Below are 16,767 nucleotides of genomic sequence, written 5' to 3'. Positions count from 1 at the left end.
AGATCCAAAAGCAATACACAGAGAATAGGATGAATGTTTGTTCCAGGTTTCAACTTGATGTATAATTTGAATAAGTGAATGGTATCTTGCTTTACAAATTTCTCTATTTTGTACAAAAAATAATTTCTAACACAATCTAAAGAACAAGAAAAGTAATTTCTTCTCCCTAACTCAAAAATGACCTCTTCAGGTACTTGAAATCCACGGAGGAATCAACGCAGTCCAATTTACTCATGTGCAGATTAAACAATTTCAACAAGTCAGTAATCTTGTCCTTGATCCCATCACAAACCCCGACCTGCAAGACCACCAACAGCTTCTGTAAAGCACCCACTTGAAGCGCCTCAATCAAAACGCGTTCCTCGGTTTCAATCCTGCACAGCTTCCAGATTATAGACACCGAAAACTCCGTCCCCAACTCTGAAATCCTCAAAATCTTCTTGACCAAAAGAGGCATTGTGAGAGCATTCTCAAGGGCCTTTTCCCTCCCTTGTTTGCAGTCGCAAAGAACCTCCAAAACACCCAAAGCTCTCTCCGAAACGCTTTTCTCTGCCTCAACAAGAATTTCCAGCAGCAAAGAAACCAAACCCAATTCCACAAATCTTGATCTGATTTCGTCACTGGTTTGCACGGATGGCGGTGATGAAATCATGAAAAGAACACAAGCTAGAGCAGCCTTAGTCGCTTGAGGACAAATAGGTTGTCGAATGATCCCAACAATTGCTTCAGTACCTCCTTCAATCGCCCCGAAAGCATCCACATATTTTTGATCCAAAGAAAACAACTTTCTAAGTATCAAAACTGCGTTTTGCCGTGCTGTTAGATCTTTCCCCTCCAAAAACGACACAAAAGATCGCAAACACCCTGAAGATCCAAGCTTTGTTTGGCCTTCTTCACTCAATGGAAAAACCCACGGCAGCACTGATAAAATTTCCACCAATATCTCAACATGTTCGTCCATTGAACGGTCGGCAAAGGACTCGAACACAGCGGATAAGCAGCTGCCAATTCCGTTCTCGGCCATACACTTCTTGTTCCGCTCGCTTTCCTTGCCCCACGCTTTAATCTTCCCCACCAGTTCATGACACTTCTTCTCATCCAAACGCCTTGCCGCCCCCGCAACTCTCTCGCGGATCCTCAAAACCTCATAGGGAGTCACGGGGATTCGCGGCGTTGGAATCCGCTCGATGCCATTAGACCTGTTCTCCACACACCAATCCTGGATCATCCGACGCAGTGCATGGTTCGGAATCTGGTCAAAACTCACTAGTTCCTGATTAGTCACCGGACACGTACTGTTGCCGGTCTCGATCCACATCTCAATGCTCGACCTGTCGTACGTCATTCCCGTCGAAAGCGTCACCGGATCTTTCATCAACTCGAGGGAAATCGGGCACCGGAAATGCGTCGGAATCGCGATCTCCTCCACGTCCATGTCCAAATTACAAAATTGTTTCTTGTTGTCGGCTTTACGTCCAGCCCTTCTTCTTCCCCAAGATAAGATCATTGTTCGTTGCTTTGAATCGAAGTACAAAAAGAATAAATTAGAAATCGATGAGGGATTTTGCTTTGAGTATTTGTGTTGTTTCTGGTTGTGAGAAATGTGGGGAGCACGATGAGCTTATATATTGTCTACGCAACGCGGGGTCAAAACTCAAAAGGCAAAGTGGGAATATGCAATGAATGTTTGCTTGCGTCTTTGAATGTTGACCGTTGAATTGAAAGATTCAAATGTAGGAAGGGGACAGGTGGTGGGTGTGTATTGGGTGGGGGGAATGGGGTGTGGGTCCAGTCTACACTTGTCCTTTTATAATTTGTATTTGAGTCGGTAGATGATTGGCCTAGCTGTTTTGTGCTGTGCTGGGGTTTTGGTCAAATGTCAAGTACTCGGTGCTTGGACTCGGACCCAAACTCTACAGTTGGTAACATCGCGTTCAAATGTTTTTCTTTTTTGAATTTGGTCAACTAAAACCGCTAAAGCACATGATAACACTTTGCTACGTAACAGTGCAGCTTAATGAATTCTAGAATATTACTATGCTTGATTTTACGACAAATTTTTTATTAACTTCAAATATTTTGTGTCTTTTCTTAAAGTACTTTTATAAGTTTTCTAGGTTTTTCTCTATCTTTTTGCTGAGAGTATGTCTCATAATCGCATTTTCTAACCGGAGCATCTGGAGATCTTCAGTTCACATGTCCAAACTATCTTAACCACATAAATTAAGTAGTATAGAAAATAAATAATTGAAATTAAGTGGTACAGTTAAAACATTTATAACAATGAGTGTTACGTAACTTTGAAATCACAAGTAAGGTAAATGATTGAAACAATCATATCGCATGAACATGGTGGCCCAAATAAGTGGTTGCGTTCTTCTAGCCCTAATAATACGATTTTCTTTTTTTCTCTCCTAATTTTTAAGTTTGGGTAACAAGAATAAACCCACCACACAAAGACGGAGTGGTTGAGCCATACTAACAAGAGAAATTTTCGATGAGACATTAGGAGATGTTCATTTATTCAATTACTTATTATTTTGACTAAGATAATTGAACGCACTTCATTGCATTTTGGATGTGAGTGATTTAAGGTGCGAATAAAAGGAGCTCACATACATTATTACTTTGAAAATGTGTACTAACTGATGAAATATGATTAAATATATGTAATTCTTTTATGTATTATAAGTTGTTAACGCTCGCTAACAAATGTTGAATTGGTCAAAGTGTTTGTCCTTCATGTACTTGGGCTTTGCAAACAAGGATATTAGATACAGAATTTAAGTTGTTCACCCCTTAAAATTAGCTACGTTCATTGAGTTTCTTATAGAAACTGAGAACACAAGTTACAAGTAGCACTAGGCCAAAATTGTACAATTTCTCTCTCAATTCGTCTGACCCTCTGTAAGGGGTCATTGTCTTTCTTATATAGGCAATTTTTTTAGTCTTCAATCTTTTTGCTCGAACCTATCACTTCCTTTGCATTTAATGCGTTGAACGCACATATTAGACCTGCCAATTGTCCCTCATCTTCTTGGCCAACACATGGCAACAATGTGCCTTCGCACGAGTCCACTTGTGTCCATTCTTGAGATGAAGCGGCCGAGAGCCTTGCTCGGCCCTGGCGTTGGTAGGAACTGGCACCTGAGTGTCCTACATGGTAGCCTTTATGTCTCTTCATAGGCATTTGTTCCTTTGCCTGGCCGTCACGTGGCCTGAAATTAATGTATGACTAGACCTGCCCCTTTTATTTCTGAGAGCCCGTGCCTTAAATTTGTCAGTATCCAACTTGCCCTCTAGTGCTCGGAAGACGCTTTATGAAGAAGCGCTCGGCTTGATTGTTAAAAAGATGTTAGGAGGCCATGGGCTCCTTAAAAGCGCTCGGCCTTATCTTTCCATGTTCATTGGACCTTGAATTTCCTTTGGGCCCATGCCCCCTTGGGCTTGTGTTCCTTTAGGCCGATCAGAGTCAGAAATGACCCTTTGTTAAAATAAGTTACTACAATTTTTTCATTACAATATTTTTATTTTGTATTAATTGGTGAATAACAATCCATTTCCAGATTATCGTTATTGAGAAACATGATTCAATTTCAATCATGTTACTCTCCATGTAATATATTGTAGTAACTTGGTATACCTTAAATCAAAGAACAATTCATCAATTTTAATCACAATTGTTTTTTATTTAATTATATTATCCTTCAAACAACATACTTTTTTGGGCCCCCTCGATTTGAGGCTCTAAGTCGTCGCACTCGATGCCCATGGCCAAGGAAGGTAGTTTTGTATTAATTTCATCGATTCCAATTAGAAAATGTTTATTTATTATGAGAAGGAATGAGAGTATAAACGATTGAGTACGAGATTAAACAACTCCCGTACGTAAATTCATACCTTGGCTTTTCATTCTTTGATTGTTAATAAACACATAAATGAGAATCATAAGCGTTCATTTCAAGTCGTTGGTTGTAAGTAAATATTCGATTAAGATAATACCGGTGAATCGCTTGAATATAGTAGGGGATAATGTGGAAAGCCTATGCTACAACTCACAAAAGCGAAAGGTTCGTATTCGAATTTGAAGTTTAGAAGACACGAAAGATAAATTCTTTTCGGTTGACTTCTATATATGAAGTTAGGGAAATAATAATGGAGTGGATATGCTTCATTAGATTGGCCATAAAAACTTTACATCGGATCTTAAATTATCTTGACATATATGCAACATGTTTATGTTATTAAAACTAAAGCAATGAAGCATGAGAATAAAGAAAGGAGTCACTAACTTAGTGGAAGAATGTGCAATTAAGTAGTGAATTATGATGTACATCTTCAAGAAAACTCTAGTGGTTGGATGCTTGGTGGTGGGGAATTGGTCTTCCAATGCGTGCTTAACCTGCATAATTTTGATATACATTATTGACCTATTCTGTAATAGCTTCAATATTTAATAAAAAATAAAATTTATAAAGCTTTTGTGGCAAATGGTAATGTAATAGCATCGTCGTAATTAGTTGTTAAGATTAAAAACACACACACACACTAGTGATCGAACTCTAATTTTTAGCAAAATCTCATAAATTAAATGATGGAATGTAGTTTTCATTTGTTATCTATTATTATTGCTAAAACGTTCAATCTTCATGTTCGTTTACGTTGCAAATGGTATGATCAAGTCAGTGAAAATTAAAATATGTTTGGTATGTTGTTAACTTCTAGTTTAAGTGTGATTGTGTAAATCCTAAATTTGATTGGATTCTAATTATTCTTATTACTATAAATAGAGGTACTGCGAAAGGGGAAGTAACACATTTCTCTACACAACCCTACAAACACATCTCTCTCTTTTCTCTCTGTGCCGCCGGCCCCCTCTCCTTGTCAGTTAAATATAGGCAACAACATGTAACTATTGTAGTTCTCATTTTTGTATAAAATTGTTTTCAATTTTCATTAGAAAATTGAGTCCAAATTTGAAAACTTAAAAAGTAACTTTAATTTTTCATTTTCGGTTTTTTTTTTATCCCCTTTTCTTGGGAAATTCACTAGTTCATTGTTTATGCTCAAGGTCTCGTGAGCATGCAATATGTCAAAAACCCATCGTTGGATTCCTCCACTTTTCATGGCTTCCCAACACAAGGTGGATCTATCCACACACATTTTATCTTTCACACACTTTTTAATTTTGGGGTGTGATATTTACACACCTATTTTTACTTCTCACACATCCTTTTAATTTTTGACGGTTGGGTCGAATGAATTGAAGAAGATCAACGGACAGAAAATAACAAAGGGTGTGTGAGAAGTAAAAAGAGGTGTGTTGATAGCACACCCCTTTAATTTTTGGTTATCAAAGCAATTAAATTAAAGAATATAAACAAAATTAACAAACGATATATAGAAAATAAAACGAGTTGTGTGAATAACACATCCTAATACAATACTTCTATGAAAAACCAGATTATTTAATTCATCTTGAAATAAAAACGAATCCTCTTTAAACATGTGCTTAGAGCCAGGAGCCCTTAGGCTTGTAGTACCTACTACCTAGCTAGTTATAGGTATGTCGCTGTGCTAGTTGAGCATTAGAGGATACGATAACTAAGAGTTAGTTCCGTACTTTTTTTTGTTCTTTTGCATTATCCATGCACAGTCCCACGTTGTCACACACGTTTTTCTCTCTTTCTTTTGAGAATTATTGTTGTTATTTCGTCAAATAATTGGAACTTCAACTCTCCATTTAGCTCTGGTTCTACCCCTATTTCATCGATACTGCTAGGGTTACATATGGAGTTTAGTTCTTTTCTTTTATGTTTAGATGTATTGCATACACCAAAACAATCAATGGCTGAATATAGAGTCATAAATAAAGATTTAAAAAAATCGGGGATTCCAGAGTATAAAAGTAACTAATAATGGATCAACATCATTCCTTTAATGCATGTAGTTTTTTACTATTCCTGTAATCTGATTGAGATTTTATTTCAATCAATATTAGAGTGTTCTATTTGTGAATTAAAGAATATTTAAAGAAATTATTTGATGCATAAAAGATTAATTAATATGAGGTAATGGGAGTGGCAATACCTAAATTGAATTCTCTTGAAATTTTAGTGGGTGGACTTGTCGAAAATTTTATATATTACAAATATTGGCATATTTAGCTTTGTGTGATCACTACATGCAGGCATATCCTAGCAAAGAAAAAGTAGCTTTTGTTGTTGTTTTCCAATGAGAGATGCGCGAATCGAGCCCAAAATTTCACGTGAAAAAATATATATACTTTAAACTATTTGAACTACGAGTCGTAAAAAAAAAGAAAAGAAAAAAAAAGGTAGGTTAATGTTAGGCTGGACGTGCACAGTGAATATGATGAATGAAAGGAGGCCGGACCCATGCATGATGGATTTATCTCAATTCAAACACTTGAAAAGTGAGAGTGAAAGAGAATCTCAGAGCGGGACTGGCTTTGTTTGCAATTGGCTTGGCTCTTGCTTCTCCTTTCTAATTGTTGTACTATCATGGTTGCAGAGTCAGTTGTCTGGATAAGCATTAAGCAGTGGCCCAAAAATCAACAATTTAGGATAGAATGGTTGAGAGATAAGAAAATATTACATGAAACGAGTTCATTGTCATGTGATGTTTCGATCTAATAATATATTTCAACGTGTAACTTTTTCATCACATAACATTGCATTATCAGATCAGAACATCACAATAGTAAACTTATTTTATATAAGTTATTCTCCCGATAAAGACTGAAGATAAGTAGTAGTAGTAATATGTCATAATATTCTTCCCCCTTCTTTCTATTTTTTTTCCCAACTACACTTTATCTGGTCCATTCTCCTCCTAGTACTCTCTCTGACCTCCCACCACTGTCCCCCACAACCCCACCACCACCACCACTGTCCTCTTCCTACCTTTTGCTTTACCATATCATCAAAATCTCACTACTTTTCCTTTTTCTTCTACTTTCTTTTGTTTTGTTATTTAAGTAGTGAACTGTTTTGAGATGATCAATTGCATTTATATAATAAGACTCAACTGGTAGATGTCTGCTAATTTCAGGCATTTGCAATACTATGGACTCCAGGAGCTAGCCAATTGTACTTGATCTTCAACCAGATAAATGCTATACTTTTCTTTGCTCATCTTTCTTTTTCTGCATGTTCTTGTTTATATACATGTACGCGACTGATAGTATACAAAAATCACCAGTTGATCTTGTCTTTTATGGTGTACCAATGCTGATTTGTGGTCGTGCCTGGTTTTGGAGTTGTGATTGTTGAAGAGTAGGTAATTCCACATAGGAAAATTGACAAAATTCCCACAGTTGAGAATATCATCCACATCATATTAGTACTAACCTGTTGGTCTGTCCCTCTAAAATCTTGATAGTAATACTATGCTAGGCGACTTTGAAATTTTTATGTGACTAGTGGTCTTTTGATAAATTTTCCTGCATCTCCTCCTTAATTTCCTAGGTTCTGGAATAGCATCTGATTTTCGACCAGTCTAAAGAACACGTTTTTGTCTATTTTATTTCATATTTCTATACAAGATTAAAATTGTCCGGAAAATATACAAGGATTAAATAGAGATTGTGTGCTTCATGAAATTCCTAGGTCTTTTCTACAATCTATGTTGAGAATCGTGACCTCATTCCCTCTTGATAGAGACAATGAGATCATTCTCTAAAACCGTCGACAAAAACTTGCTTACGGTTCGAGGATCAGTAGATAATCAACAGGTTTAGGGTGAGATGAATCTTACTTCCGTAGGAAACTTTTGTTTTGTGAGAGAACCCTGGTTATTTTTATGATAACTCATAACATTGACGCTTAAACAATGTTAAAGGATTAAGTTTCGAAGCGCTTGTAACATTAGATGACTGATTTTGTTGAGAAATCAATTATGCTTCCCCTCTATGCTTCCCTCTATGCTCCGGAGATTCATTGCTCACCTTTCAAATTATGTTTCGGTAAAATTCAAACTCATAAGTTAAACTGCAATCGATCAAAGCATAAAAAGTAGTTCCGATAGATCAATAAATTTACACTGCAGACAGCAGTATTCAACTACTCATGATCTTTCATTTCATTCAGGTAAAGGAGAGTGCACATTACCTCTAACATTTGAGCTTTCTTTGTTTCCAAAATTGCAGGATGTATAAGATCGGATAGAGATCAGAGAGTCCTTACTAGACCGGCTTAATCCGGTTATTTCAAGTCTGATATGTAATCTATCCCCCCCTCAACTAAAAGGACAGTCAATCATGAACACATATATTGACCTTGAAGTGGAAGCCTCATCGGCAAATGACTCTGATGTTAGCAGCCAAATTGCTTCTAACACCTCCAACGACAGCGTGGCTAACTCTTTCCATTTTTCAAATCCCATTGCAGCTCAGCAAGTACTGGAGCCTGCAGTTTCCCTTGACTTAACTCTTCGCTTCAACAATGAGGACTTGGGAGGAAGTGATTCGATAGGACAGTCATTGTTGAGCACAAGTGGGAGCAGCAATGAGCCTGCGTCTCAGAACACGAATTCAGCGACTCCAAGACTTTTTTCTTGTAATTACTGTCGAAGCAAATTCTTGAGCTCACAGGCACTTGGTGGACACCAAAATGCACACAAGAAAGAGAGGACACTAGCAAAGTGCGCATTGCGAATGAGTATTTTCTCTGAGAGGCACGCAAGCCTGGCGTCTTTGCCTCTGCAAGGACCTTCATTTAGATCACTAGGTATCAGAGCACACTCATCAGTGCATCAAGGATTTGCACCACCAATGAGGCCTCCTGAGACCAGAAGCGGCGCAGGATTTGAACACGGGTATATGGGAGTGCCAATTTTCTTGGTGAATGATGGGGCGCAGCTGTTGTGGCCTGGTAGTTTCCGCCAGGCTAGCGCTGCCGACACAAGTAACACTACTCACCCAAGTTTTGTACTGACTCATGAAAGTTCAAATTTGAATTTTGTAGACGTTACACCGCCATTAGACGCCATAGACCACTCTGCACCAGATCTCACACTGAAACTTTGAAAGGTTTATGTTTGTTGCTCTTAGTTTGTACATTGAGAAACACATGAGCCATATGACTGCAAGTCTTCTTTTCTTCTTATTGTTGCCTTTTACCTTTTCAAATTGTATAAGAGCTGTATGAGTATGAGGATTATTTCAGCGCTCCTTAACTTGGATTTTATATAAATTGTTTTAGTTTGCTGTGGTACTAGTCTAACGCTCAAGCTCTAACCAGTAAGTTAATACAATGCTAACCACTCATTTCAACGCTCTACACAATCTAATCTTGTAATGTGAACTGTTCATTTTCTAAATCCTTAATGAAAGATTATATACGAATATTTAAATTCCTATATAACAAGTGTAACTAATTTTCATTGTAAGAGAATTTTACTTATGAAGATATTTACATTTAAATGTTATCACCACTTGAGCTATAAATCTTTCAAAAATAGTTTAAGTTATGCGCAATGGTAATAATTAGTCAAGGCTGAGTCTATGGAGTATGGGTTAGCACTACAATTAATCTAGTGGTATTATTCTTTATTTATAAGTGAAAGATCTCAAGTTTGACTTCATTCAAAATAATAAATAATACATAAATAAACATATTCACCTAAAAAAAAAAGGAAGTAAAATATAGGAATCATGAATAATAAGAATAAATAAGAATAAGAATAAGAATAATAAATAATACATAAATAACAATTTAGTGGTCTTTTCCCTTTATACATAGAGATTAATAAGAATAAAAATAATAAATAATACATAAATAACAAAATAATGAAGTAAAACATATTCACCAAAAAAAAAGGAAGTAAAATATACGAATCATGAAAAGAAGAAAAAAAAAAAAGTGGGCCAGCATAGAAGTGGGCTGATTCGCACAAAAAAAGCAAGAGACTGTAAATGAAACACACAAAATATTCTTATATGCAACCAAGGATATATCTCCATGAGTTTAGATCACTTATGACAGAGAGCTTAAGGAGGGATCCCTATTTTTTGAAAAAAATGGGGATTAGGTGTGGGACCCACTTCACATCTAATTTCAACGATCCGAACCGTCTATTTTGTTAGTCTCGATTCATAGATCATCCTTGCAAAGTATTAGCTAAATTGGAAATGTTTAAGACATCTAATTGGGTTCAAGGAAATGAACGAATACTTTGTTATATAAGAAAATATGAAATTTGATATTGATAATTAAATAAGCAAATGGTTTCGGATTGAATTGAATTTTTGCAAGGATGATCTATTTTTTTCAAAAAATAGACGGTTCGGATCGTTGAAATTAGATGTGAAGTGTACTTATGAATACTGTTGACTCGTCCATAGGAGCCTTTGTCTCTTTCATATTTTTTTTTGGCACAGATGGCTAAAGTCCAGCATATCAGTTAAACAAATAAAAAAGTCACAATCCAGGAAAATCGAAGTTTCTCAGTCAGAGCTGCAAGGGCAAGTAGAAATGAAGAGAAAATTGAACAAAGGGATGGCAATGCTGCAAGAGTCGTACAGCCATTTGGGTGAATAAATTGACAAATTGAGAGATGAAGCTGTTGAAACTGATAACGAGATCGTTAAAGTTGGAGGACGAAATGTCATCTAGGATGGAAAATCTGCAAACCAAACCAGATGATATCGGGAATTTGGTTGGGATCTCTTTGGATAAGCAACATCAGCTTCTAGATGGACAGATGACCACTCTCAAGGATTGAGACCAACTTACCTGAAGATGTAGACAGTTCTGAAGACCCTGATTACTTCTTTAAAATTGAACAAGAAACAAGATGCTAGAACATAACATAATTTTATTATATAATCGGTCCTTATAAGAGGAAGAATCAAACTTCACAAAAAATTGTAAACAAGAATCGTGAAAAAAAAAGACAGTGGCAGAACGTCGAGAGAAGCAAGAAAGAATTGTGTTATTTAACTTATTACCAGTAGTCCTTGCAAGAGCATGCTCCTCCTTTGAAATGGTGGAAGCGATTTGTGTCTCTCAAAACAATCTCTCTCCCTGTAACCATTGAAACTATTTTCACCCAGGTGTGGCAATCTGCACAAATGCGCAAGTTCTTTGTAATCCTAATTGGCATTCCGGCAGCAGTGTGGACAAGTGCGAACATAAGTGCGATTCTTTCACTATGTCCACAAACCCACATTGCTTTGGTTTCTTCATTTACATCATGTAGGACAACACTGGTGTCAGTGTTGTATCCAACCTCTTCCATAGCATCCATCAATTCACTCCAAACCCTTTTAAACTCGGTTGAATTACGAAATTCAAAACCGCCACCTGCTACAAATGTGTGAATTTTGTTCTTTATTTGTATCCAACTGCATCCAGCCTCCTTTTTTATTCCCCTATCCTTCATTAGTTCCCTAACCCTATTCACACCTTCCCACATCCCTGCATTTGCATAAATGTTTGAGAGCATCACATAGTTCCCAGGATTGTGTCGTTCAAGCTCAAACAACTCCATTGCAGCTCGCTCTGCAAGAGAAACATTGCCTTGGAGCCGACATGAGTTGAGTAACGATCCCCATATGCTACCAGTTGGCTTCATAGGCATGTTTTCCACTATATCTAACGCTTCCTTAATTCTACCGGCTCTACCCAACAGATCCACCAAGCAAGCATAATGCTCAAATGTTGGTGACACGCCATAACCCTCCTTCATTTTACTAAATAAACTTTGTCCTTCATCAGTAAGCCCCGCATGGCTACAGCCAGACAACAAAGCTATAAATGTTACCCCATCTGGTCGGATGCCAGACTCTACCATCTGAGCAAACAATTTCATTCCCTCTTCCATAAACCCATTGCTGGCATACCCTGCCAGCACAGTATTCCATGATGTCAAGTCTTTACTTTGCATTCCATCAAACACCCTCTTACAGTAATCAATTGCTCCAGATTTCGCATACATGTCGACAAGTGAGTTTAGTACAGGTACATCTGGTCTCTTGGTGGACTTTACAATCTGGGCATGTATCTCTTTCCCGAAATGAAGTGCAGTCATTCTAGCGCAAACTGGTAAAATCGTCGTGAGGGTGACCCAACTGAATCCCATCCCTTGTCCTTGCATCCTTCTAAAACAATCCAATGACTGAAACACTTGGTCTCGTCGAGCAAAACTCGCAATCAAAGAGTTCCAAGACACAACATTTCTCTCAGGCATTGTATCGAACACCTTGAAGACATCCACAAAACACCCGTTCTCCGCATACAACCGCAGCAGAGCATTACTCACCACCTGATCAGGCTCTTCACTGGATTTCACAATCTGGGCATGGACCGCCCTACCAACCCTCAACTCAGACAGCTCCGCACACGCCTTCAAGGCCATCGAAAAAGCGAAATTACCCGGCAGGACTAACCTGCTCAGCATGTCACAGTACACAATCAATGCTTCCACCAAGAACCCGTTTCGCAAGTACCCGATAGCCATCGCCACCCACACCGACTCCGGCATCTGACCATCTTCAACCCCATCATAAAAAACAGAGCGAGCATCGTCGACTCTGCCGCAAACGGAGTAGAGCGTAATGAGCTTGCTTTTCAAGGTGGGGTTTCGGAGAAGGATGCCGTTTTCACACCTGTCGTCGGAGAGGAGAAGCTGGAGATAAAGCCTTTGGCCGTGCTCTAAGGATCTTCTGGAGATGCAGGTGTGGAGGAGGAGGGAGTAGGCCTCGATGTCCGACTGGGTGGCTGTTAATTTGGAGGGTGAGGATTCGATCAGGCGAAGGGCCTCGTCTAATTTGCCGGATTTGGCGAGCCATTTGAGGGTTGAAGGTAGAGGTTTGCTAGGTTTTTGAGGACCGTTGGGGATTGAAGAAGGTACAGTTATGTTGGTTGAAGCGGCAGGTTTGTTCGTTGAGAGGGAAATGGCGGCAATCATTTTTAGTCGCACTTTGTTCGGATTTTAATTTTCTTGCTATTATTTACATGGCCGAGTCAGGTTTTTTAAAGCCGCAGGTGAGGTACGCGCGAAATACGTATAAGATCATTATCGGGACCATCGTACTTGCCGATCATAGATGAACGGATCGGATTAACCAATCAAAATTAGATTAAATCACTATATATTGGACAGAGACAAAGACGTCTGTAGTGATTGGACTGAAAGAAAAGAAGAGATAAAAAAAAAACCAAACGCACCGACTCGTTTAGAAGTATTTTTAAAATTATTGGAATCATTTTTAGAGAAAATATTTGAGTTCTAAAAACAATTGAAGTGTTTTCTAGAAAAAAACACGTGCTCAAAATAATTTAGGAAGTTTTAACGAAAAACTTTCGGTACTGTTTATTTTAATGAAAAACCACATTTTTACACTAAAAAGTCAATCTTTGTACTATTCACTTTACCCTTTATTTTGTCCTTACCGTTAAAACTCAAAGCTTTCAAATCATTTTCATTAGTTTCCCTAGTAATTTAGTTTTGATACCTTAAGAGCATAATAAGGAGCTTGATTAGAGATGAAATTTTTCTGAATCCTCCATAAATTTTAACTAAGAGGTTATTTAGGGAGCGCATTGAATTGCAACAAAATTGTCGCCCACAATTGTTCAAATTTGGTAATATGTGCATGTTAAACCGCACGGCAACATTGGTGAACCGATTACATCAGTTTTAAGCCAATATTGTTTGTTTGTGTTTTGGAATTCAGGCAAACCGCAGTGTGCGGTTTTGATCGTGGTTCGGACCCAAAATCGAACCTATCCGAACCGCACCCAGCCCTAATCACGACAAGTCTCGGAGCAGCAATCTGCAAACTCCCCACATCTGGTTACGTTTAATCTGAACAGCCAGCAGGATAAATATTTATAAAACAACTATCTCTAACGTATAAAAGTTCTTAGCAAATTAATCCCATACGCCTTAGGAAACCAAGAAAGTTAGCTACAACTTAACAGGCTTACAACCAAGATCAATGGATTTCTTCACCGCGTCCAATACTAACTGCGTTTTTCTGCTACTCTCGGGCCATTTACTGTCCGGACGCTTTCCAAATTTCCGAATGTCCTCAGCATTCCTTGCAAACTCTTGAACCATCAAGGCCTCTTGCGGCAGCTCAGAAATGACGGTAACTTCTCCTGGTTTTGCATTCCACCCGATATGGAGTTCCACAAATGTTGCGCCGGATGTAAAGTCAAATGAGGCCGAATTCTCTTGGCACGGAATTATGTAGTCGTTGCAATGCATCGAACCATTAGAACCGGTCATAGCCAAGTCCATGGACGAGTGGGAGAGGAAAGAGAAGTGAATTGTGGCGACGGTTTTGTCTGCGGGTTCCCAATGAATTGATGCAGAGCAAGACAAGATGACCCCTGCAGAGTTTTTGAGGACATCAGGTAGAGCATTCACCACAGTTGGTAATTTGTAGTCCTTTGCCCACAAGATGGCCCCAATGCAGTACCAGCCTATGTCCCCAAGTGCACCGAGAGCATCCAAGTTCGGATTCACTCTGATGTTGCTCTCCAAGAAATCCTGGGTTCCTGGCATTGTTGACGTGCTACGGATCTTAAAAGCACAATAAGATGTTAAAAAAGAACAAAGAACACCAATTATAATTCACACGAGAATTCTCAATTCATTACAATATACTTATTGATAACAAACATATTGAGTACTCAGCAAAGCTGTATGGTATGCTTTAACACCCTGGGGATAATACACACTTCCTTTATGGAGAGTTTGCCAATTTATGAGGATATCTAAGGTCAAGTAGGAGTGACCGCAATTGGATATAAGATGAGAGAAAATTGGTTAAGGTGGTTTGGACATGTGAACGAAGACCTACAGATGCTTCGAAATAGAGGCTCATGCTAAAAGAGGTAGAGGAACATCTAGGAAAACTCGGAAATAGATGGAGGGAGGAACTAGACTTGTACATATTTGTGTTGGAAATTTTGAGTAAAATTTCATTATCCCACATTGCTCACCATCACAAGCTTTTCGCATTTTATAAGGCTTTGTCCCTTATATAAAGTAATTGAAGTGATGGACCTTGGAGAATAAAATTGAGTTCACCCTTGGAGTTGAACTTTGGGATGTGCTAATTAATTCATAATTAATATATAATTAATTATCAAAAGATGGGCCTTGGGCTCTAATAATTAAATACTTTAATTAATTATTTTTAATTAATTTTGAATTTAATTAATTAATTAATTTTTTATTATTTTATCAACGGACTCATCATTTCAGATGAAGTTTGAAGTGTGAAAAAACGCAGAAAGAAAACACCCATCTGAGAAGATGTCTCCGAACAGATGCATCCCTTCCTCATACCTGTTGTGAACATACATAATCATATTATATATACATCCATTTGCATGGCATTTAGAACACTGAAAATATCAAATTCTTCTTCTACATTCCTAAACATTTTTACTTAGAGAACCACACAGAAATTCGCCAGAAGTTAAGTTTTTTGGTGCTGGAATTCTAACTTGATCGTTGAATCTTGGTGAAGTAGATGTCCGTAGAACTACAAACACTGAATAGGGACGAAATTTCTGTTTCAAGAACATTGCAGTACGCAAATCTCGATCTTAAAGTTGTCTGTTTTATATTTTTGTTTTGTTCATACTCTGTTAATTTTTCGATTCGCATTTATTATTTATTAGCAGATATAATTATATTGACTTATATCCAACAATTTGCACATTCACCTAATGACCATTTAAGTTTCTTTGGGAAATATCGAGGGGCTTCGAGCACTGCTAGAATATCAAGAGGGATCAAGCAGTGTTCGATAGGACCTCCAATGATTATATTCTAAATCTTCTAAAAGAGGCTAAGATTGTCAGCAGAGGTCCTATCGATCAAATAGTTTTTCATTGCCCTGAAGAATTTTCCAAAATTAACACAGAAATCACATAGCCCAGAACCTAAATTATACCACAAAATATGACACTGAAACTGAACATATATATATATAGAGAGAGAGAGAGAGAGCGAGAGAGAGAGAGAGAGAGAATTATATATACTTACAATGTCAATCTGACCAAAAAGCTTGGGATCAGAGATCAAGTCCTTCAACTTGGCAGTCCTGGGATGATGCAGCCACATGCTGCCATCCATGAACTGTACACCGTTGGATTCGCACGCTTCCAGTATCTGATCAAGCTCACTCACATCCAGAGCCGTTGGTTTTTCCAAAAGCAAATGCTTCTTCTTTCGAGCAGCCAACACCGCCCAGTGCAGGTGAAGACTTGTGGGCAGGGGCATGTACACCGCATCTACACATGGATCGTCGAGCAGCTGATCGTAGCTCCCGTAGATCTTGACGGCTCCGGAGAGTCCACCGTCGGCTGCGAATTTCCGGGCTTTGTCGATCGAACGGCTGGCGATAGCGTAAAGGGTGGCGTTGGGTGCGAGCTTTATGGCTCGAGCTACTTTTCTGGCTATGTCGGCGCATCCTGTTATGCCAAAACGTATCGCTGCTGGATTTTCTGCCATTTTTTTTTCCATTTTTGACCTCTGAGAGTTGAGAGACTGATGATATGAGGGTGGTGGTTGTTGCCTTTGTTTTAGAAGTGCCATCATTGTTGGTCGAAATTACTTCATATCCTTTACAATTACATTTTCATTTTATTCGATGTTCGAGAAAGTTTAGCGTCAATCCGAACACGACAAGATTATTAATCGAGTTAATTTTTCTAAATCGAATCTCACATGATTAAAATGCGATAATAACGCGATGAACTTATTTGATTTTCCTAATGT

The 16,767-nt window shown here is 38.2% G+C and overlaps 4 protein-coding genes across 6 annotated transcripts; 1 reads left to right on the top strand and 3 right to left on the bottom strand.

The window, feature by feature from the left end:
- Window positions 1-25: 25 nt before the first annotated feature.
- LOC103405838 (U-box domain-containing protein 21-like) lies at window positions 26-1,643 on the bottom strand. Its single transcript, XM_008344850.4, has one exon. The coding sequence runs from the start codon at window positions 1,505-1,507 to the stop codon at window positions 167-169; it is 1,341 nt and encodes a 446-aa protein (XP_008343072.2). The 5' UTR covers window positions 1,508-1,643; the 3' UTR covers window positions 26-166.
- A 5,396-nt stretch (window positions 1,644-7,039) lies between these two features.
- LOC103405837 (zinc finger protein 4-like) lies at window positions 7,040-9,239 on the top strand. Of its 3 annotated transcripts, none has more exon segments than NM_001328742.1 (2): window positions 7,040-7,112; window positions 8,171-9,236. In NM_001328742.1, a coding segment is annotated over 1 exon segment (768 nt). In that variant the 5' UTR covers window positions 7,040-7,112; window positions 8,171-8,281; the 3' UTR covers window positions 9,050-9,236.
- Window positions 9,240-10,819: 1,580 nt separating this feature from the next.
- On the bottom strand, window positions 10,820-13,004 carry LOC103432304 (pentatricopeptide repeat-containing protein At3g14330). Its single transcript, XM_029097749.2, has one exon. The coding sequence runs from the start codon at window positions 12,931-12,933 to the stop codon at window positions 10,969-10,971; it is 1,965 nt and encodes a 654-aa protein (XP_028953582.1). The 5' UTR covers window positions 12,934-13,004; the 3' UTR covers window positions 10,820-10,968.
- Window positions 13,005-13,827: 823 nt separating this feature from the next.
- On the bottom strand, window positions 13,828-16,568 carry LOC103432303 (uncharacterized oxidoreductase At4g09670-like). Its single transcript, XM_008370491.4, has 2 exons — window positions 16,033-16,568; window positions 13,828-14,556 (listed from the first exon to the last, which is right to left on the bottom strand). Exons 1-2 carry the CDS (start codon window positions 16,510-16,512, stop codon window positions 13,936-13,938), a joined length of 1,101 nt encoding a protein of 366 aa, XP_008368713.2. The 5' UTR covers window positions 16,513-16,568; the 3' UTR covers window positions 13,828-13,935.
- Between the last annotated feature and the right edge of the window lie 199 nt (window positions 16,569-16,767).

Source organism: Malus domestica, chromosome 17 (genome assembly GCF_042453785.1).
Source record: "Malus domestica chromosome 17, GDT2T_hap1".
Taxonomy (NCBI): domain Eukaryota; kingdom Viridiplantae; phylum Streptophyta; class Magnoliopsida; order Rosales; family Rosaceae; genus Malus; species Malus domestica.
The sequence above is the reverse complement of the archived record's forward strand: the minus strand, read 5'-3'. Positions and strand labels throughout refer to the sequence as shown.